At 48.1% G+C, this 24,108-nt stretch overlaps 1 protein-coding gene across 1 annotated transcript in view; it reads right to left on the reverse strand.

The window, feature by feature from the left end:
• LOC145341333 (ubiquitin-like modifier-activating enzyme 1) overlaps positions 1 to 24,108 on the reverse strand; it is a 261,826-nt gene that overhangs the window by 109,569 nt on the left and 128,149 nt on the right. The window contains exon 21 of the mRNA XM_080186247.1: positions 19,210 to 19,302. Coding sequence (XP_080042373.1) covers positions 19,210 to 19,302 — 93 coding nt within the window. The remainder of the gene's footprint in view (positions 1 to 19,209; positions 19,303 to 24,108) is intronic.

Below are 24,108 nucleotides of genomic sequence, written 5' to 3' on the forward strand. Positions count from 1 at the left end.
GACACAAACAAAATAAACTCTACTTGGAAAAACGTAGGGGAAAGTAAAAAGGGAGCGGGCGGCATGGTAGCACAGTGGGTTAGCACTGCTGCTTCACAGCTCCAGGGACCTGGGTTCGCTTCCCGGCTCGGATCACTGTCTGTGTGGAGTTTGCACATTCTCCTCGTGTCTGCGTGGGTTTCCTCCGGGTGCTCCGCTTTCCTCCCACAGTCCAAAGATGTGCGGGTTAGGTTGATTGGCTATGCTAAGAAATTGCCCCTAAGTGTCCAGGGATGTGTAGGTTAGAGGGATTAGTGGGTATAATATGTAGGGATATGGGTCTGGGTGGGATTGTGTTCAGTGTGGGATTCTATGACTCTAATTAGATAGCTCTGCCAAAGAGCCGGCATAGGTACGATGGGCCAAAAGGCCTTTTCCTATGCACTTTGTTCTTTGCCCGCCCGATAGCGGCAACTGTTAAAGTGCTGCAGTCATCAAAGAGCTCCTCCGGTTACAGGAAGTCTGAGGAGTGCAAGGATCTGGAGTACAGAGCAGATATTTAATTTGACGAATTAGTTTGTCTGTGAGGAAAAGTTAATAGCCAAGTAGAGTCTGGATCTCGACTTGAACTTTATCCTGTTACTGTAAGCACTGAGTGATTCAACACAGCTGTGGTGAAGGGGCCAGTTCGTAGGCCAGGGAAAGTAACCTTTCCCAGCATTCACAGTTACAGTATGTCTGCACGTTTCCTGTTCCCATCAGACCTTGTTAATATTATTTGCCTGATGGGAACCAGGGCCCCCAGCCGTCTGGTATTTCTTTTTTTTTTAAATATTGCCTTGTTTCTTTCATGACAGAAGAGATATCAGACTGAGTGGCTGCGAGGGAAGGGGGTTCAACACTGATGCCAGGTCTAAAATTACATTCCTCATCGTATGTGATTGCCTCTGGAAATGAACCACGTGGAGTTCACATTACTAAAGAGCTTTGCAATGGATTCTGTCCCCCACACCCCTTCAAATTCAATTCTAAACCACCCCCCACCCAGTGCATCTCAACATTGCGTTCCCAGGTTAACCCAACCTACAATTTAACACGGAAGCAGAATTCCTTCTCCTTCCTTCCCCACCCCCCGGCCCCCCCCGGCTATTGCACCGTGAGCAGTCAGACTTCCCTCTCCATCTGCCAGGAACGCCTGTCCCGAGGGCATCCAGCCCCATCTAGTTGGTTGGCCACTTTCCTGGCACAGCGACGCCATCTGGGAGTGGGCAGCCACTGCTGCGCTTACAGCAAGTCCCCAGCCCCGAGGAGCCGTGGAACCAGACGGCAAGGTAACGTCAGGGGTTTCACCGGGGTCAGGGTGACAAGGCACGGTGAGGTGGGTTTGGGGGACTGGGGGCAGGCTTGCAAAGGCAGAGAGTGAGGCATGTGTGGGAGAGAGCGCTGTGGTGTGAGAAGGCCTGTATTAGACACAGGAGACCAAACAAAAGGAACCCCGCCACCCCCCCCACCCCACCCACCTTCCCAAACCCCTTTCACCCTGCAAAATGTTGCCAGGTGGTGGCATCGCCAACACAGAACCTATTCTATGGGCACCCCTGTCTGCCACTTGTCCTGGAGGTGAGGAGTAGAGAGGGACGTAACATATGCGTGTGAAAGATCAGAGAAGGTCATCCTTGCTCTTAATGAATATAACTAACCAGAGATAATAGCACATAGCTTGAAATTCCCCGCTTGCTACCATCCTTTGTATTAGAAGGTGGCACAGTAGTTGGCACCGCTGCCTCACTGTGCCAGGGATGCGGGTTTGATTCCTGGTTTGGGTATGGTGGTGATGGCGGAGGGCCATAATGTCACTTATTTTGTCCCCCACTCAGCCCCACCCCTGCTGAGATTTTCCGGCATTTTCTAGTTTTGTTTCAGAGTCCAGCATCCGCAGTATTTTCTTCTTCAAAGATGTGCTAGTTAGGTTGACTGGCCATGGGAAATTGTTCCTTCTTGTCCAAAGGTGTGTAGGTTAGTGGAATTAATGGGATAAACATGTGAGCTTACAGGGGTAAGATACTTTGTTGGAGAGACGGTGCAGACTCGATGGGCCGAATGGCCTCCTGGTGCATAGGGATTCTATGATTCAATGGAACTCATGGTTTAAGTCAATGGGGTGTTTCCTGGATGGTTCTTTGGGCTTAGTTTGGGGTGGAAGGATACATTAACTATGCAGCATGGTGGCAGCGTGCTGCCTCACAGCGCCAGGGACCTGGGTTCAATCCCCGGCTTGCGACACTGTCTGTGCGGAGATTGCACATTCTCCCCGTGTCTGTGTGGGTTTCCTCCAGGTGCTCAGGTTTCCTCCCACAGTCCAAAGACGTGTGAGTTAGGTGGATTGGCCCCCCTTAGTGACAGGGGGACTAGCAGAGTACATGCATGGGGTTATGGGGATAGGGCTGGGATTGTGGTCGATGCAGACTCAATGGGCCGAACAGCCTCTTCCTGCACTGTAGGATTCTATGATTAAGTCAATGGTTCAGTTGATTGATTAGTTGTTAAAGCAGAAGGAGCATCGCTTCCTCCACCTTCCAAACACCTCCTGATCTCCTATTATTGCAAACTGAAACAAAACAAGCCAGTGTAAAAGCCACGTACGTTCCACTGGAGATAGGGGAGGGAGCGGTGCTGGGCTCTGCTTCACTCGACAGGAATGCAGACTGAATCCGCAGAAAATCGCTTGTACCGTGAATTGGCTGGAAAAGTTTCCCTGGGGTCCCTCGATATCCGAGGGCAAGGCCAACTCTCCAACTCCACAAGAAACACAGAAGTTAAGCAGACACATTACCCCTTGTTGGTTGGAGGATGCAATCAAATTAATACCTAGGGCACTGCGCTCTTAGAGAGGACTGGTCTGTTGTAACCTTATCCTGCAACTACCCTGAACCCATCAGAGTTAAAGGATTTTCCAATTGGCTGCATAGTTGTTCAAACCAATTCATAAATTTAAACAGAGATAAAAAAGATCAGCAACATCAGTGCTAGATATTGATTATTCACACCCGGCCAATCCTAATGGTTGCTGGGTTATTAATTCATGCGTTACCCCAGCAACCGTTCTTGACTCCTTCTGAATGGTGAGTCTTTTGGAGGGGGATTTTTCTAAAACCGTCAGTCATACACATCGTCCGTTAGCTGAATGGGAATGGTCACACCCCCAAGAACATGCCCTTTGGCGAACTTGCTATCGACACGACACCGACAGGCTGCCCACTTGTGCGTCACAAGGATGCCTCCAAGGCAGGTCTTCACGTTGCCCACACTCGGAGTCAATGCATGGGGAGGCCCTCGCATTGGGCCCATCGAGTCTGCACCGACCACAATCCCACCCAGGCCCAGACACTATCCCCATAACCTCATGCATTTATCCTAGCCAGTCCCCCTGACACCTTGCAGCAATTTAGCATGGCCAATCCACCTAACCTGCACATTGTTGGACTGTGAGAGGAATCTGGAGCATGCGGAGGAAACCCAAGCAGACACAGGGAGAACGTGCAGGCTCCACGCAGTGACCAAGCCGGGAATTGAACCCGGTTCCCTGGTGCTGTGAGGCAGCAGTGCTAACCACTGTGCCACTGTGCTACCTGGGTGCAGTCCATCATTTCTCGAGACAGACTGGTATCTTCGGTTAGGCACCTTATATTCTTCACTGCTGTTTAAACAATGTCCTCGTTGCCTCTTCCTCTCCTGAAGATACCAACTCTGTAAGAATTGCTTCCTTGGCATCAACAACATCCATCCCCTTGTCCCTCGCAAGGGACCACTCTTCCCCTTGTATGGCAGGACTGAAAATGACAACAGGTTATTTGATCTTATGGATAACGTGTTGCAGTTCATTGAAGTGTTTTTTCCCTCCCTCTCCCTCAATCTCTACCTCAACAACAACAAAATGAAGGAGATTGTCATCAACGTCAGGAAGCGTAAAGAACAACATGCCCCTGTCAACAGGGATGAAGTGGAAAAGGTCGAGAGCTTCAAGTTTTTACGTGTCCAAATCACCAACAACCTGTCCTGGTCCGTTCATGCTGACACTATATTTAAGAAAGCCCAACAATGCCTCTACTTTCTCAGAAGACTAAGGAAATTCGGCATGTCAGCTATAACTCTCACCAACTTTTACAGATGCACCACTGAAAGCATTCTTTCTGGTTGTACCGCAGCTTGGCATGACTCCTGCTCTGACTAAGACCACGAGAAACTACAAAGGATTGTGAATGAAGCCCAGTCCATCACACAAACCAGCCTCCCATCCATTGGCTCTGTCTATACTTCCCGCTGCCTCAGAGAAGAAGCCAGCATAATTAAGGACCCCACGTGCCCCGGACATACTCTCTTCCGTCATCTTCCGTTGGGAAAAGGATACAAAAATCTGAGGTCACGTATCAACCGGCTCAAGAACAGCTTCTTCCCTGCTGCCATCAGACTTTTGAATGGACCTACCACATATTAAGCTGATCTTTCTCTACACCCCTTTGTGTAACTGCAACACTACATTCAGCACTCTCCCCTTTCCTTCTCCACTATGTACTCTATGAATGGTATGTTTTTGTCTGTGCAAGAAACAATACTTTTCACTGTATCCCGATACATGTGACAATAATAAATCAAAAACCAAAAACTGCTCTCCAACCCAGGAACTTAGGTAACCGGGATTTTTGTCTTAATTACTAGAGTGGCCCAGAATGACTAGCTTCCCAATTTTCCCTCACCCTACACAGGCCAGCTTTGAGATCAGAAACCCATTAAATGGGTGGAATAATGATACTGGTGTCATTGGCAGACAGGCGGGCTGACTCCTGAGGATCATGATACAGCGTTAAGTAATTGCTGGAGTTAGAACAGCATATAATTAAGCTCAGTTCCCAAACGGGTTTGAGTCATCGCTGAGTCACTATTTTCAGGTGTCGTTTTCTGCGAAGGTCCTTATTCCTCTCCAAGATTGAAGCCACGGAGCTCATGTTAAATCAAAATACAATGCAGGCGAAAACTGGAGAGTATCCTGGTTGTTAGAAATGATGTGGAACTAGGTAGAGTTGAAAAATCTTCACCACCACTCCAGGGCAGTGTGGAGGGGGCACTGCACTGTCAGTGGGACAGTGTTTAAGTGCTAAGACACCATGGTGCCTATGCCTGCTTGACAAAATACCCCACACTCTCTAATTCCATATTTTACAACATTCCACGCTTTTAAAACTCCACTCTAACCCTTATAAACTAACAATGCTTAAATCAATCCATCAGATTTTTGAATGGCCCTCCCTTATATTAATTTGATCTTTTTCCACACCCAAGCTGTGACTGTAACACCACATTCTGCACTCTCTCCTTTCCTTCTCTATGTATGCCATGATGTGGAAATGCCAGTGTTGGACTGGGGTGGGCACATGAAGAAGTCTCACAACACCAGTCCAACGGGTTTATTTGGAATCACGAGCTTTTGAGCGCTGTTCCTTCATCAGGTAAGGAAGGAGCAGCGCTCCGAAAGCTCGTGATTCCAACTGCTCTGTTGGGCGTTAACCTGGGGTTGTGAGACTTCTTACTGTTCCCTATGTATGGTATATTTTCTCTGTATATAGCGCAAGAAAGAATACTTTTCACTGTATACCAATACACGTGACAATAATAAATCAAATCAAAGAGGAACTGGGGAGTTATCCTCAATGTCCCTGCCACTCAACATCAGGTTATCCTATTGTCGTTAGAACTGCTGTGTGCACACTGGCTGCCAATTTCCCTACTCTATAACACTTCAAAAGCCTTTCTGGAGTGCAGAGGAGGTTCACTAGGCTGATACCGGAGATGAGGGGGCTAGCCTATGAAGAGAGACTAAATAGACTGGGTCTGTACTCGTTGGAGTTTAGAAGGCTGAAGGGGGATCTTATAGAGATGTATAAGATAATGAAGGGGATGGATAGGGTAGAGGTAGAGAGATTCTTCCCGCTTAGAAAGGACAGCAGGACTAAAGGACACAGCCTCAAGATAAGGGGGGAGCAGTTTAGATCAGAGTTTAGGAGGAACTTCTTCACTCAAAGGGTGGTGAATCTCTGGAATTCTCTGCCCGTTGAAGTGGTGGAGGCTACCTCGCTGAATAATATTTAAGTCACAGGTAGATAGGTTTCTGACAGACAGGGGAATTAAGGGTTGTGGGGAGAAAGCGGGAAAGGCCAGAACTCTCCATTCACCTGACGAAGAGGGTGTCCCTCGAAAGCTTGTGAGTATATTATCAAATAAATAGGTTGGACTAAAACCTGGTGTTGTCAGACTTTTTACTGCATTCTAGGATGAGAGGTCACAGTCTTAGGATAAGGGGTAGCAAATTTAAAACAGAGTTGAGGAGAAACTACTTCTCCCAAAGGGCTGTGAATCTGGAATTCGCTACCCCAAACGAGACGCTGGCACAGTGAGTAAATTTAAGGAGGAGTTAGACAGATTTTTAATTGGTAATGGGGTTGAAGGGTTATGGGGAGAAGGCAGGAAAATGGGGATGAGGAGCATATCAGCCATAATCGAATGGCGTAGCAGACTCGATGGGCCAAATGGCCTAATTCTGCTCCTATATCTTATAAACTTATATCCTTCTTATAATATGTAAAGCTGATCAATTGGTTTTATAATTAATAGGAATGTTAGCTGAGTGTGGAATCTGCACCGGAGCAGTGAGTGATGAGGGTTACACTGCATACACGGAACTCTGTTCCTCATGGGGACACGCACAACACTACACAACATTCACTGGTCGCACTACAGGCAGAAAGGAACATTTCAGCTTCTAAACAGAGGAGTTATTTTACAACTAGTGAAAATGGCCAGTGAGGGAAAAGGACAGGTGCTGGCGGACTGCCGAAGGGTTATATATTCCCACACACACGGCTTTGTCCGCTGGCAGTGAACATGACAGGCTCCTGGCCGAACATTAGATCGATTCCAGGCCAGGTTTGTGCTCACCACAGATTATATCCACAGCATCGAGCAGTCCACAGAGGCTGATCATCGGAATGAGACCCGACGGTGACATCAGCTATATTCCTGGTACATTCACTGGCAGAACTCTGAACACTGGGCACATGCAGCCTTCAAGCCTCGAGTCAGCCACGGTGTCGCCCACATGATAAAATTGCTCTTAAAATGGAGAACTCAGCCTGTTCGAGAGGCTGAGTTTCCCGCCTTTAATGCCAGTTAGCTACTTTGTTTCCCCTGCTCTGGATTGGCCTTTTCCTCTATCATTACCGGTACATGGCCATATGATTTCCCTAGAACCACAGAATCCCTACAGCGCAGAAGGAGGCTATTCAGCCCATCGAGTCTGCATCCACTCTTCAAAAGAGCATCTGACCCAGGCCCATCACCCTGTCCTACCCCCATAACCCCACGCATTTAGCATGGCCAATCCACCTAATCTACACATCTTGGGACACCAAGGGGCAATGTAGCATGGCCAATCCAACTAACCTGCACACCTTTGGACTGTGGGAGGAAACTGATACAGACACGGGGAGAACGTGCAAACTCCACACAGTGACCCAAAGCTAGAATTCAAACTGGGTCCCTGGCACTGTGAGGCAGCAGCGCTAACCACTGTGCCACCATGCCACCCAGCCTCACCAGAAGAGAACGAACCCACAGTGTTAATGAATCTACAATTAAGTACATTAGGCAGTCTGAAGACATACTAAGAGCCAGGTTAATATTTACACATGAGACAGCAGCACGTGTAGGCCACTCAGTCCCTCTGGCCTACTCCACCATTCAGTAAGATCTGGGTTGACCCCTGGAGACCCCTTTCTCTGTGGCTTGGTGGTCATCATGTTTATCTTAAACTTGGAAGGTTTCTGGTTCAAAACTGGGCAGAAACATTACATAGCTCCTTTCTTTAGAGGAAGGGCTGTTTACACAATTGTGTCAATTGCAAAGAGGCATACGTTCAAGTTTTAGGCTCCCCTACCTTTGGGAAAGGATATTGACTATCTAGCTGATCTATGTCCCTCATTATTTTATAGACCTCGATAAGATCACCCCTAAGCCTCCTACGCTCCAAGGAAAGAAGTCCCTGTCTATCAAGCCTCTCCTTATAACTCAAACCATCAAGTCCCGGTAACATACTAGTAAATTTTTCTGCACTCTTTCTAGTTTAATACTATCCTTTCTACAATGGGGTGACCAGAACTGTACACAGTATTCCAAGTTTAGCCTTACCAATTTAAGAGGCATTGGATAGGTACATGTGTAAGGAGAGAATAGAGGGATAGAGACTGAGTAAGGGCAGAAGGTTTTGTTTTAGCTTAGTTAGGGCATCATGATCAGCAGAGGCTTGGAGGGACTGTTGATGGACTTTTCTTTGTTCTTTGCAGTTCTGGACTCACCCACAAGGGGAAACATCCTTTCTACGTCCACCTTGTCACGACTGTTCAACATCATATAAATTTCTTTCAAGTGATGCCTCACTCTTCTAAACTCCAGTGGAAATAAGCCCAATCTGTCTAACTATCCTCTTTTTGAGTTGGAATGCCAGGATAATGTTCATTAAGAAGAGATCCACCCTTGGAAGAAATGGAGAAGTTGGGTAGAATATCCCAGCGTCAAAAAATGAAAGGAGGCAGACATTGAGGCAGGAGGCAGTTATGCCCTTGACAACGCAATAGGAAATGATGGCCTAATGGTGATATCTCTAAGTTAGAAGGTTTAGGTTAATTCTCTGGGTGAAAGTTAGTGAAATTTACGTTCAATTGATGAAAGGTGCTACATAAATGCATTAAGATTTTTTATTAGTGTCACAAGTAGGCTTACATTAACACTGCAATGAGGTTACTGTGAAAATTCCCAGTGGCCACACTCTGGCGCCTGTTCGGGTACACTGAGAGAGAATTTAGCACGGCCAATGCACCTAACCAGCATGTCTTTCAGACTGAGAGGAAACCGGAGCACCCGGAGGAAACCCACGCAGACACGGGGAGAACGTACAACTTTGGAACTCCGTATTAGACAAGAACTTTCTAAAGTTGATTGGGGGAGTCTGTTGGCAGGCAAAGGGATGGCTGGAAAGCGGGAGGCTTTCAAAAGAGTGTTAACCAGAGTTCAGGGTAAACACATTCCTTTTAGAGTGAAGGGCAAGGCTGCTGGAAGTAGGGAACCCTGGATGACTCAGGATATTAAGGCCCTGGTCAAGAAGAAATAGGAGGCACTTGACATGCAAAAACAGCTGGGATCAAGTGAATCCCTTGAAGAATATAGGGGGTGTAGGAGCAGAGTTAAGAGAGAAATCAGGAGGGCAAAAGGGGGACACGAGATTATTTAAGGCAAAGGAGAATCCAAAGGGCTTTTTCGAATACATAAAGGGCAAAAGTGTAACTAGGGAGAGAGTAGTGCATCTCATGGATCAACAAAATCACCACCATTGCTGTTAGCTCCATAGCCAAGAACCTAGTGCAATGATGCTCTCCTCAATACCTGCATAAAAATTGCCTTGTTTATGCCGAAGATGGAGCTGGAATAACGGCACGTAGTCCAATTTTGAAAGTGTAACCATGTGGTTCTGGACTCAGTTCAAGTATCAACTCCGTAAAGTTCTTTTGAACAAATACTGACATGACTTCAGTAAAGGCTGTGATATTTCCAGCTTCCCAGATGTCCACACGTGTTAGTTGACAGAAAGCCAGGCTCAGATTCTCCCTCCTTCTTTCCTCCTAACTCCCTGAGGAAGTGAGCTGGCAAAGAATAGGAGCTTGTGAGAGCTGTCACTCCTCCCCCAGCACACACTGGTTCACACGCCCACATGTGTGCACAATAATCTTGTTGACTTATTAACTTAGTTGGAACCAGTTTATCCACTGAATGAAATCGAATCTGTAATGTCGGATCTTCCCAAACGCCCAGAAATTATTCCCAGAAATCTGAGCGAACTGCAGGTGACCCCTATTCCGAGAAATGAGCCACCTTCATAGAAGCGGCTCCAAGGTGTGCGGTGACTCTTTCAATTTAAGTCATCCGTTCATCAGAGGTGTGGGAGGCTGGCCCTGGGAGTCCGCACACATCTCATCGCACAGTTGTTCAAACATCCCCAAGACAGATGTGGCAAAAGGTACAAGCAAAAGGAAGTGAGGCTCCCCTGCATTTTCCCAGCCACAGTGAAGGACCAGCGTCTCGGGCAAGGTCAACAAGTCCGGTGCCCACATCATCATCTTTCGTGGGTTCACGCCAGCGAGAGATTGAGAGCTTGGTATCAATTTATACTGAGTGCCTATACCCACTCGGAAATGAACTAACCAAGTGCAGAATTGTCCAAACTCAGGCCAGGAAAGGTTTTGGCACAGTGGTTAGCACTGCTACCTCACAGTGCCACGGACCAGGTTCAATTCCTGCCTTGGGTCACTGTCTGCGTGGAGTCTGCACATCCTCTCCGTGTGGGTTTCCTCTGAGTGCTCTGGTTTCCTCCCACAGTCCAAAGATGTGCAGGTTAGATGGATTGGCCACGCTAATTTGCCCCTCAGTGTCCAAAGATGTGCGGGTGAGGTGGATTGGCCATGTGTGAGGTTACAGGGATAGGGCACTTATTGGGCCTGGGTAAGATGCTCTTTCAGAGAGTCAGTGCAGACTTGATGGGCCAAATGGCCTCCTTCAGCACTGCAGGAATTCTAGGATTCCTGATCTAAAGAGCCAATTTTGGGCCGGGATTTTTCTGGCCCTCCCTCCCCATGGCAGATTTTCCCTGGGCAAGACGTTGGTCGCCAGCGGGATTTTCCAGTCTCACCGAAGTCTATGGGCTTTGCTTGGCTTGGCTTGCCCGTTGACCTCGGGTGGGGATTCCTGGTCTCGCTGAAGCAAGTCCGTAAATTCCCACCCCGGAACTTGGAGCTAGAAACTTAACCTCTCCATACCCTGATAGATCAGACTTTTATCTGCTTCTGCAGTTAATTATCTTGCAACAGGTTCTAGTCTGTTGCCAGGGGGTTTATAGCTTGGGGGGGGGCACCACATCACATCTTACAGAGTTGCACGCGCCGCAAACACACCACGTAGTGTAGCCAATCCACCTAACCTCAATATCTTTGGACTGTGGGAGGAAACCTACGCAGAAACGGGGAGAATGTGCAAACTCCACACAGACAGTGACCCAAGCCGGAATTGAACCCCTGGCGCAGTGAGGCAGGAATTCTAACCACCGTGCCACCGCGCCGCCCCCAAAAGATAATAATTTCTCCGAAAGTGACGAATATTTATCCAAAAGATTTTCTCTCAATATGAAAACGCATGACTGCACAAACACACTCATACATCAGAGTGAGCGTGCTGACGCTAATATGAAGCAATCACATTCCCAAGGCCATTCCCAAGGAGTGTGTCTGTCTGACTATTTACACAGCTGAACTTGTGGAGCTGGGTGGAATCTTTGAATCCCTACACTACAGAAGAAGGCCACTCGGCCCATTAAGCCTACACCGACAACAACCCCACCCAGCCTCGATCCCTGTAACCCCACATACTTACCCTGCTAACTTCCCTGAAACTAGGGTCAACTTAGTATGGCCAATCCACCAAACCTGCATATCTTTGGATTCCACGCATTTACCCTACTAGTTCCCTAACCTACGCAACTCGGGACGTAATTTAGCAAGCCCAATCCACCTAACCCGCACATCTTTGGAGCACCTGGAGTAAACCCACACAGACACGGGGAGAATGTGCAGACTCCACACAGATGGTCACCCGAGGCCAGAATCAAACCTGGGGGTCCCTGGCGCTGTGGGGCAGCAGTGCTGACCGCCCACCGGGGGGGGGGCTGCCCCCTAAGTGTAACACGGCCGCTAATGAATCCAGTAGGAAATGTAGACAGAACCTCTTTAGCCAGAAAGTGATGAGAATTCCCAAAGGGCGGAACATTCGAGGAGAAGACAGAACAACAGCCAAGGGAGAAAGAATCCGTTGGTGGGATCAGTTGACGAATTAGATGAGATGGAGGCTCACTGACCAGTTGGGCCGAATGGCCTGTTTTTGCGTTGCAAGTGCTTGGGGTAAGCAGTGAGTCGCCATTAAATCAGACCAAGCTAAGGTCTTAAAAGCCAGTCGAAGCTCAGAACAAGAGACGAGAAAGTACCGGGTTTCTCTACCATGGACACAAACGTCCGAGTCGCGGCACGTCTAATATTTTCTAAAAAACGGTACCTCGCCACACCCTCTGCATTTTCTAGGCCAGTAACTTAAAATATCAACAATGTGTGAATCAGTGTGGACACGGCTGTGTCAGTGTTTGTAGGTGCACTGAACAATTGTGGGAAAATGTGTGGAACAGTGAAAGACTGATTTAGCAGAGTAAATTAGGTACCAGAGGAAATGTATTACTGGACTGGACAATAATAGAAGCAAGCTGGTTTCATTAGATTAGTGAAAACAAGTTTCTGACACACTGCATAGGATGGCTGGATTTAAAATTACAACACCAGTTCGATTTTGACAACCCTCTCTGTTTTTACGGTTACTGAATCCAGAAGTGGATGCTATTTTGCCCGCGTAACCATCAGGTCAGCACACAGAGTATGGTTACTTCCCCAACTACCTCGCGGAAGAGGAGGAAACACACAAGGGCGTTCTATATTTAGTTGTGGTTTCCATTAGCTTTCCCTGTTCAATGTTTTCATCTTGAAGGATTTGAGGGAGACATGGCCTCGTGCTATTATTGCTAGACTATTTATTAATCCAGAAACTCAGCTAATGTTCTGGGGACCGGGGTTCCAATCCTGCCACGCCCAATGGTGGAATTTGAATTCAATAAAAAAAAACTGGTATTAAAAATCTACTGATGACCGTGAAACCATTGTTGGTTCACTAGATCATCACAGAACCCTACAGTGCAGAAAGAGGCCCTTCGGCCCATCGAGTCTGCGCCGAACACAATCCCACCCAGGCCCTACCCCAATATCCCTACATATTTTACCCACTAATCCCTCTAACCTACACATCCCTGGACACCAAGGGGCAATTTCTTTTAGGATGGCCACTCAAACTAACCCGCACATCTTTGGACTGTGGGAGGAAACCGGAGCACCCGGAGGAAACCCACGCAGACACGAGGAGAATGTGCAAACTCCACATAGACAGTGACCCGAGCCGGGAATCGAACCCGGGTCCCTGGAGCTGTGAAGCAGCAGTGCTAACCACTGCGCTACCGTGCCACCCCTAAAGGACTAATGTCCTTTAGGGAAAGAAATCTGCCATCCTTACCTGGTGAGGCCTACATGTGGCTCCAGAGCCAGGGCAATGTTGGAAACGGCGTTCATTGGTAGGGGGATTGAATTTAGGAGCCGCAGCGTCATGTTGCAACTGTACAAAACTCTGGTGCGCCCGCACTTGGAGTATTGTGTGCAGTTCTGGTCCCCACATTATAGGAAGGATATGGAGGCTTTGGAGAGGGTGCAGAGGAGGTTTACCAGGATGTTGGCTGGTATGGAGGGGAGGTCCTATGAGGAGAGACTGAGGGATTTGAGGTTGTTTTCATTAGAAGGAAGGCGGCTAAGAGGGGACCTTATTGAAACATAAGATGATTAGAGGTTTAGATAGGGTGGACAGTGATAGCCTTTTTCCTCGGATGGAGAAAGCTAGCACGAGGGAGCATAGCTTTAAATTAAGGGGTGGTAGATATAGGACGGATGTCAGGGGTAGGTTCTTTACCCAGAGGGTGGTGAGGGATTGGAATGCCCTGCCTGCTGCAGTTGTAAATGCGCCTAGTTTGGGGGTGTTTAAGAGATCCGTGGATAGGTTTATGGATGGAAAGGGATTGGTTTAGGTTAGAGGGTCATTGCTTTTTAATTGGTCGGCGCAACATCGTGGGCCGAAGGGCCTGTTCTGCGCTGTAATGTTCTGTGTTCTAATGTGGTTGACTCTCAACTGCCCTCAGCTAGGAAAGGGTAATAAATGACCAGCCAGCAATGCCCATGTCTCTCAAATGAATTGAAAAGAAGTTGCTTTGTCCAAATTAACCAGTCGCCCAAGGCTGAAAGTATAATGGATTTTACCTCGAAGGTGATGCACAAGCATGATTTCCATTCCCCATTAAAGACTGTGAATATTTTATGTTGTCCACCTTGTCAATATTCCATGCCCCTCTTCCAACACACTCGGATGGTGGCCTGGGCCACCGCTCTGGCTTGGAACTATATCACTGCTCCTTCACTGTCACTGGGTCAAAACCCTGGAACTCCCTTCCTAACTGCACTGTGGCTGTACCTACACCAGTTGGCCTGCAATGGTTCAAGGAGGCAGTTCACCACCATCTTCTCATGGGGCAACTGGAGATGGGCAACAAATGTTGGCCTCGCCAGCAACATCCACGCCCCATGAAAGCATGAACAAAAACAGTCGTGCCCACATCTAGTAAGTACTTCATTGGCTGACAAGCATGTTGGGAAGTCACAAAGTTGTGAAATGCATTGCACATTTCTGTGATCGTTTTTTTTGTAAATGAGACACACAAAACTTGTAACATAATAAATGACACACACAAGGACAGTTCTAATCTTGCACGGCACATTACGAAATGTGGTGGAGGACAAGGTTTTAACCGCAGGCCAGTAAATTAAAGTTATTCTTTCCAACCCAGCTTCGTAAAAATAAATCCCTTCTGGGTTTGAAGGGATGCACTCAGAAATCTGGCATTGAAGCAAACTGCACGATACAGCTAAAAAATGTAACTTCTTGGCACATGTTTCATCGGGAGCAGAGCCAACACGATTTGTTGGGCATCAGAGGTTTTAGAAGAAGAATTTTACAGCGCAGAATTCAGCCCATTGATTCTGCACCGACCACAATCCCACCCAGGCCTTATCCCCATAACCCCATGCATTTACCCTAATTCCACCGACCCTAAGGGGCAATTTAGCGTGGCCAATCCACCTAGCCTGCTTATCTTTGGACTGTGGGAGGAAACCGGAGCAAACCCACACAGACATGGGGAGAATGTGCAAACTCCACACAGACAGTGACCCAAGCTGGGATTTGAACCCAAGTCCCTGGTGCTATGAGGCAGCAGTGTTAACCATTGTGCCACCTGTTTTGTTCAAAGTAATCTGTTACAACGTTCAGGCAGAGCTCTTCTCCAGACCAACTCGGACATAAGACTGGTGCAATTGAGTAGTGCTTTATGGTAAGTAGATATGGGCGGCCTGGTGGCACAGTGGTTAGCACTATTGCCTCATAGTACCAGGGCCCAGGTTCAATTCCTCCGGTCAATGTCTGTGTGGAGTTTGCATGTTCTCCCCGTGTCTGTGTGGGTTTCCTCCAGGTGCTCTGGTTTCCTCCCACACTCCAAAGATGTGCTGGTTAGGATGATTGACCATACTAAGGTCATGTTTAGTCAGGGGGTATAGCAGGGTAAATGTGTGGGGGTTATGGGAATAGGGCCTGGGTGGGATTGTAGTCGGTACAGACTCAATGGGCTGAATGGCTTCCTTCTATACAGTAGGAATTTTATGATTCTATGAACTGTAATACTCAACTTTCAGGTCTCCCACCTTATAGAATCCAGGTGGCTGTGAGCTGAGAGTCCAAAAAGCTATCATCTTGTTTCCACCACGATCTTTTGACCAGGGACCTTCCAATGGGGAGCTGATGGCCTAGTGGTATTATCGCTAGACTATTAATCCAAAAACCCAACTAATATTCTGGGAACCTGAGTTCGAATCCCATCACGGCAGATGGTTGAAATTGAATTCAATATTAAAAATATCTGAAATTAAGATTTTATTGATGACACAATGGTTAGCACTGCTGCCTCAAAGTACCAGGGACCTGGGTTCAATTCCTGGCTTAGCTCACTGTCTGTGTGGATTCTGCATGTTCTCCCCGTGTCTGTGTGGGTTTCCTCCAGGTGCTCCAGTTTCCTCCCACACTTGGAAAGATGTGCTGGTTAGGTGCATTGGCCGTGCTAAATTCTCCCTCAGTGTACCCGAACAGGCACCAGAGTGTGGCGACTGGGGGATTTTCACAGTAACTTCACTGCAAGCCTATTTGTGACACTAATAAATAAACATAGACTGAAATCATAGCTGGAAAAATCCAGTCTGGCCTACATGTGGTTCAGCAATGTGCTTGATTCTCAACTGCCCTCCAAGGTCAGCTAGGGATGGGCATATTGAAACATATAAGATGATTAGAGGTTTAGATAGGGTGGACAGTGATAGCCTTTTCCCTCTGATGGAGAAATCTAGCACGAGGGGGCATGGCTTTAAATTAAGGGGTGGTAGTTATAGGACGGATGTCAGGGGTAGGTTCTTTACCCAGAGGGTGGTGAGGGATTGGAATGCCCTGCCTGCTGCAGTTGTAAATGCGCCTAGTTTGGGGGCGTTTAAGAGATCCGTGGATAGGTTTATGGACGAGAAGGGATGGGTTTAGGTTAGTGGGTCATTGTTTTGTAACTGGTCGGCGCAACATCGTGGGCCGAAGGGCCTGTTCTGCGCTGTAATGTTCTATGTTCTATGTTCTATAAACGCTGGCCAGCCAGCGAAACCTGTGTCATGAATGAATAAAAAAGTGTCTGGAGGGATCGCCTGAAGAGTGTGCCATAAGCTGATCAAAATGTTTCAGTAAAGGGATCCCAGGGTGTGAGTAAGACTCCCACTGCTATTTTTGGACTCAAGTGAGCGCAGCCCAAGCAATAAACGGATGGCATATCATTGCAGGTGAAGATATTGAGATTGGCACAGTTGTCACTCGGTACAAGTGGGCATGTGCCTTCCCAAGCAATCTCCCTCCCTTGCCAACGCCAGTCCTGACCCAGCTTAACGCTCGACATCAAGATTACCGTGACGGAGCGTGACGGCGGGGACACAGCAGGGAGAAGGAAGGGAAATAGGAGTGGGAACAAGTGTCGGGGAATGGGTACCAATGAAAGGTGAGATTAGAACTCAAGGAAAAGAGTGCAGAGCAGAATTAAATCAGTCAGGCCAATGTGTCAAATTAACCATTTTTCAACTAACATCATTAGGAAGAGTTTCAGAGTGCGCGTTCACAGAATGATTGTAAATCAGACTCCATCTGCCTGCCATAATGTTTAATATTATTATAAACACTCTGTTTTAGAAACATTAAGGAGGTTAAGTGCACTGGCACAGAGCCAGTCTTGTTTCTTTTTTGAACATTGGGCACTGTTCCTAAAAGTCAGGGCTGGAACTGATGAGTAACTCCCTCCATCGGCTTCTGTTGAGGCCTGGCACTGGATTAGGAGGTTTTCAGTGACTGGGCCTCTTCACACTGCACTCACTCCTCTGAAATCCACAGTCTGCAACATTTCGCACCCGTTTGTACGGTTCCAACTTGAGGTGAGGTACCTTCTAAGGCAGTGGGCCTTTTTATTCTGTCATAATGGGGGACAAAGAACAGTCCAGCACAGGAACAGGCCCTTCTGCCCTCCAAGCCTGTGCTGTTCATGAAGCCTGCCTAAACTAAAACTGTATGCACTTACAGGGTCTGTATCCTTCCATTCCCATCCTATTCATGTATTTGTCTAGTTGCCCCTTAATTGCCAGTATTATACCTGCTCCCACCACTTCCCTGGGCAGTGCGTTCCAGACATTCACCACCTGCTGTGTAAAAATGTGGTGAACAATGCAATCTGGAACATTTACCAGTTCCAAACAACTTTCTGGTCCTAACAGAGGGTCTGAGTCTCGTAGAAGTCACTCCAAGATTCAGCAGCTTCTTACATTACAACATTGACTACAAAAAAACACCTCTTTGATGTTATAGTGCATTGGGGTGATTGAGAATGTGAAAGGTGCTGCATGGACGCATGTTCCTTCTCTTTCAACTAAATGCAAAGAGCCATATTGAGCAGAAGATCCCAGGCTGATCCCAATTGGCATGTCAGACCCCTGATTTTAACTCTGGGTTTGGTGGATGATGCGATGAGTTGATTACAGCACGGTGGCACAGCGGTTAGCACTGCTACCTCACAGTGCCAGGGACCCGGGTTTGATTCCAGCCCTGGTTGAATGTATGGCTTGCACGTTCTCCCCATGTCTGTGTGGGTTTCCTCTGAGCGCTCCAGTTTCTTCCCACACTCCAAAGATGTGCAAATTAGGTGGTAAGACCATAAGATAGAGGAGGAGAATTAGGCCACTCGGCCCATTGAGACTGCTTCACCATTCAATCATGGCTGACATTTTTCTGATCCCCGTTCTCCTGCCTTTTCCCCATAACCCCTGATCCCCTTATTAATCAAGAACCTGTCTATCTCTGTCTTGAAGACACTCAATGACCTGACCTCCACAGCCTTCTGCGGCAAAGAGTTCCACAGATTCACCACCCTCTGGCTGAAGAAATTCCTCCTCATCCTTGTTTTAATGGAAACGGGTGAGAGGAACGCACGGTGGCACAGTGGTTAGCACTGCTGCCTCACAGCGCCAGGGACCTGGGTTCGATTCTGGCCTGGGGTTATTGTCTACGCGGAGTCTGCACATTCTCCCCACATCGATTTCCTCCGGGTGCCCCGGCTTCCTCCCACAGTCCAAAGATGTGCGGGTTAGGTTGATTGGCCGTGCTGAAATTGTCCCGAGTGTCAGGGGGATTAGCAAGGTAAATACGTGGGGTTAGGGGAATAGAGCCTGGATGGGATTGTGGTTGGTGTAGACTCGAAGGGCTGAGTGGCCTCCTTCTGCACTGTAGGGATTCTATGATGCTCATGTGGAGTATAAACACCAGCACAGATCGCTCGAGATAAAAGGCTTGTTTCTACGCAGTGCAGTTCAATTCAATGAGGAACAACATTCCCCAATGTCCCTCCAGGGTTAATCATTGCTGGCATTTCTGTTTGCTGCTGCGACTGCTCTGTGCTAATATCCTGTGCCTAACTGTTGGTATCAATCTTATTCTGCAGATGTTAGGGTGACAGAAAGCTTGTGCGCACAGGTACCACAAGAGCCGAGAGTGTAATGAGGCGGTGACTGCCCTGTTAGGCGGCAGGGGGCGGTGGGTGACAGGCGGTGATTAATTACTGCCAGCGCGTCGCTAACCCGGTGATGTTAACTGGCTCCCGGAGATTCCGGCTCAGTTCACTCGATAAACATCAGTCGGAAGTCAGCACGCGCTGTGGTTGGTGCCCTCTCCCCGACTCTGTTCCCTCACAGTGCGGGATCATGTTCCCCGGCTTGTCTGTACCTGCCCACTTCTAAGGTGCTCTCTCCAGGTGTGTTACAGACCTACCTTGTGGCGGTCGGCAGCTGGAATGTTGTAATTCTCTGCCCTCAGGTTGGACGCAGCGACGATGAAATCCATGTGGAAGTTTGTGTCATCATCCTGCAAATCAAATCATTCTCATCACTAAAAATCAAGAATGTGCATCTTTAATGTGTAATACACACACATACACAAACACACACACACATACACATGCACGCACTCACACACACACACACTCTCACACGCACACACATTACCAAAAAAAGAAAATGCTGGAACATCTCAGCAGGTCTGGCAGTATCTGTTGGGAGAGAAAAGAGCTGATGTTTCGAATCCAGATGACCCTTTGTCAAAGAATCATTAGATCTAATGCAGGGGGGGAGCTTTGCAATAAATGGGAGAACCATCAGGAGTGTAGACACACAGAGGGACCTGGGTGTGCAAGTCCACAGATCCTTGAAGGTGGCAACACAGGTGGAAAAGGTGGTGAAGAAGGCATATGGCATGCTTGCCTTTATTGGACGGGGCATAGAGTTGGCATACGATGTTGCAATTATACACAGCGTTGGTTAGGCCACATTTGGAATACCGCGTCCAGTTCTGGTCGCCACACTACCAGATGGACGTGGAGGCTTTGGACAGAGTGCAAAAAAGGTTTATCAGGATGTTGCCCGGTATGGAGGGTCTTAGATATGAGGTCACAAGTTCAAGGTAAGGGGAGGCAAGGCTCAATACAGATAGGCAGGGGACGTACTTTACACAGAGGGTGGTGGGGACCTGGAATGCACTACCAAGCAAGGTGGTTGAGGCGGACATGCTAGGGTGACATTTAAGACTTATCTAGATAGCCACACGAGCAGACTGGGAATAGAGGGATACAAACGATGGTCTAGTTAGGAACACGTGATTGGTGCAGGCTTGGAGGGCCGAAGAGTCTGTTCCTGTGCTGTACTGTTCTTTGTTCTTTGACAAAGGGTCACCTGGACTCGAAACGTCAGCTCTTTTCTCTCCTTACAGATACTACCAGACCTGCCGGGATCTTCCAGCATTTTCTCTTTTGGTTTCAGATTCCAGCATCTGCAGTAATTTGCTTTTATCGCACCTTCATATTATATACGTGCGGTGCACACACATGCATAAATATAGTAAACTCGTATGTACACATGTTGTATATGTAAAGCAATCATTACTTATTTTCTTAGCTAATTTCTTTTTCCTTATTACATTAGGTTATGCCGGATCTACTACTCTCCGTTGCATAGGAGAAGACTATGGGGTGACACTGTGGCACAGTGGTTAGCACTGCTGCCTTACAGCGCCAGGGACCCGGGTTCAATTCCAGCCTCGGGTCACTGTGTGTGTGTGTGGAGTTTGCATGTTCTCCCCATGTCTGTGTGGGTTGGGTGAGCGGGGGTGAGGGTTTCTGCGGTCAGTGAGGCAGACCATCACAAAACTAGGGTGGGGGGGTGGAATGATGTAGCTGCTGAGGGCATGGGGGGGCGGGGGGTGGGCAGGATGCAGGTGTATCTGCAACGTGGAGGGTGGGGGGGCTACTTTCTGAGGGGGACGCTCCACGGAGCACAGAGAACCAGGTGGGAATCTCCCCCGCCTCCGCCATTACCCCAGGGAGGCTGCCAGTTTTTACTGGGTGGTCTCCCCGTGCGGCAGGGGGTGTCCCGCTGCTGGTAAAATGCCAGCGGCGGGCAGGAAGAGGCCATTAATTGGCCTCAATTAGCCATCCTCCACCTTCCCTGTGGCTGCTAAATTTCCACAGAGTCAGGAAAGTGATTCCATGCCCGCCGTCCCTCCTGATTCTCTAATCATAACCCCCCCCCCGCCAAATCCATCTCCCAATCTATCAGAATCTTCAGAAGTAGCGGATTGCGGGAAGTGTTTGGAGATCGTTGTGAGATGGTAGGTGAGACCAATCTGCAAGCTTGGACCAAACTCTGCCCCGTAGCATTTTGCTCACATAACCGTCCTTACAAAAGGAAACGATTGTACGCTCCTGTGACAAGGTGTGTCGTAAATTCACCGATTTCTTTAATTTACTATTCAGCCCTGGGAAGGAGTGTATATACATCCGGGGGCGACCTGTTCTCCTTCCATTGGGAAAGCACCTTCCCTACGCTGGGAACTCGCTGTGGTGTGGTGGGGAGCAGGACTGCTGAGGCAGGGGGTCGGAGGGGGCAGGAGAATAGGAATGGCAGATGTGAATCTACGTCTGTAGGTTATTCCCCATTGGTTATGGTAGCCAGTGGTTGTGTGACAGGATGGACAGTTCATGAGTTCAAAGCACATCATAGCAGATCTCAAAATTGCATTCAATAAATCTGGTAGTTTGTACGCAACAGGAAATCGCTGCTGCTCCAATAACCAAAAGCCCTTCAGGAATAGGAACCTGCCACCCCCACTCCTATATAGTCTATGACTACAGTTCCATCACTGTGTGCTATCTCTTAATTCTCTCAGGCACCTGATCCATTACTTTAAACATTCACTCCCTCCACCACCGACATACAGCAGTAGCGGCAGTGCGTACCATCTACAAGGCGCACTGTGCCAACTTCTAGAATCATAGAGCCCCACAGTGCAGAAAGAGGCCCTTCGGCCCATCAAGTCTGCACCGAACACAATCCCACCCCAGGCCCTACCTCCATATCATACCCACTAATCTCTCTAACCTACACATCCCCGGACACTAAGGGGCAATTTCTTAGCACGGCCAATCAACCTAACCCGCACATCTTTGTGACTGTGGGAGGAAACCAGAGCATCCAGAGGAAACCCACGCAGACACGAGGAGAATGTGCAAACTCCACACAGGCAGTGACCCGAGCCGGGAATCGAACCCAGGACCTTGGAGCCGTGAAGCAGCAGTGCTAACCATTGTGCTACCGTGCCGCCCTTGTCACAGTTCCTTCCAAAGCCACCTAGAAGAACAAAGGCGGGGCGCCAAATATAGGGGAGCACCACCACACGCAGGGGAACACCACCAGATATAGGGGAGGGCAACCAGACCCAAGAGAGCACCACCAGCTGAAGGGGAACACCCCCAGATGCAAATTCCCCTCCAAGCCACGCACACCATCCTGACTTGGAACAATGTGGCAGTTCCTCCACTGGGTCAGAATCCTGGAACTCCCTCGCTAACAGCACTGTGGGGCAGAGATATACATGGATTGCAGCAGTCCAAGAAGGCAGACTGAAATCTTCTCAAGGGGCAAATAAAGACAAGCAACAAATGCTGGTCTTGCCAGTGATAGTTGAACAAATGAAAAAAAGTTGGTCAACGATAATGGTTCATATAGGATTACCAGAGAGAACCTGGATATTGGCACAGTGTATTCCAGATCACCTGACTTGCCTTCTGCGCTCCACAAGGTGAAGAGAATTTTCTATCTGAAAGTTACTTTCAAACATAACGACACACGAGGTCAGGAACTGTGCTCCATCGAGCATTAAGCCACACTCTCATTTTCTCTTTTAAAACCGCTTCTAAATTGATTCCAACTTGATCTGTACTGGGGCCTAATTTCCTGTGCAAATTCAATCGATTTATAATTTTAACCAAAAACAGTTGTGGTTTTTGCAACCTTTAACCTCGAAACATCTGTTTAACCTCTGGATCAAAATGAAAGAGCTTAAACTGCCTCTGCAGGTTAATTGTGGGGACGTCGGAAGATTTATTACCTTGCCAAAAGCCATAAATAGTCCAGATTTGAGTTGGAAAGGATGCTGTCACACTTTCTATTTTAATAACAAGTGTTTGATATTTCTCCCCCCATCACACCCATTCCTAACATCCACCCATCCCCAACATGCCATCTGCTTAGGGGTCTGGGATGGCTTCACTGTGACAATAGATGGTCATGTTGATTGGTCAGATGCGAATGACAGTGACCCCGGTTCAATTCTGGCCTCGGGTCGCTGTGTGGAGTTTGCACATTCTCCCCATGTCTGTGTGGGTTTCCTCTGGGTGCTCTGGTTTCCTCCCACAGCCCAAAGATGTGCAGGTTAGGTTAATTGGCCATGATTAATTGCCTCTTAGTGTCAGGGGGATTAGCAGGGTAAATATGCAGGGTTATGGGAATATGGCCTGGGTGGGATAGTGGTCAGTACAGACTCAATGGACTGAATGGCCTCCTTCAATCCTGTGGGATTCTATGATCTGCATGCATACTGGACCCTATCGCCATCACTAAGTAATTCTGAAACAAGCTCTTGGCATTCCTGGCAAACATTCCACACCTGTTGACTTCCGAGTTGATACAGATTTCTACTCTACCCTTATTGAGACTGACTCTGCTTGTCCAAGTCCAGAGAACTCAAGTGTGGGTATCTTGCCCTTCCCTAACTATATATAAAGGACTCGAATAAATTTTAAAGTTTAGTTATTAGTGTCACAACTACGCTTACATTAACACTGCAATGAAGTTACTGTGAAAATCCCCTAGTTGCCACACCCTGGTGCCTGTTCGGGCACACTGAGGGAGAATTTAGCATGCGCCCTGAGGCAATGTGACTAACCAGCAAGTCTTTCGGACCGTGGGAGGAAACTGGAGCATCCGGAGGAAACCCATGCAGACACAGGGAGAATGTGCAGACTCCACAGACAGTGACCCAAGCCAGGAACTGGGTCCCTGGCGCTGTGAGGCAGCAGTGCTAACCACTGTGCTAAGTGGACTCGAAACAACTGGAACATCCTGGATCTAAGACCAACCTCTTCATTTTGACCCTGGCTTTCAGGGTCATTTGGGGCAGTGCGGGAAGAATCCCAATGAATGGTGACTGACCATTCCTGGTCAGTCTTCCATGCTGTACTGGAACCATACAGTCCTTACAGTACAGGAGGCTATTTGGCCCATCGAATTGGCACTGACTCCCTGAAATAGCATCTTACCCAGGCCCAGCAACCCCCAT

The sequence above is a fragment of the Carcharhinus amblyrhynchos genome, chromosome 3, assembly GCF_965287045.1.
Source record: "Carcharhinus amblyrhynchos chromosome 3, sCarAmb.v2.hapA, whole genome shotgun sequence".
Lineage (NCBI taxonomy): Eukaryota > Metazoa > Chordata > Chondrichthyes > Carcharhiniformes > Carcharhinidae > Carcharhinus > Carcharhinus amblyrhynchos.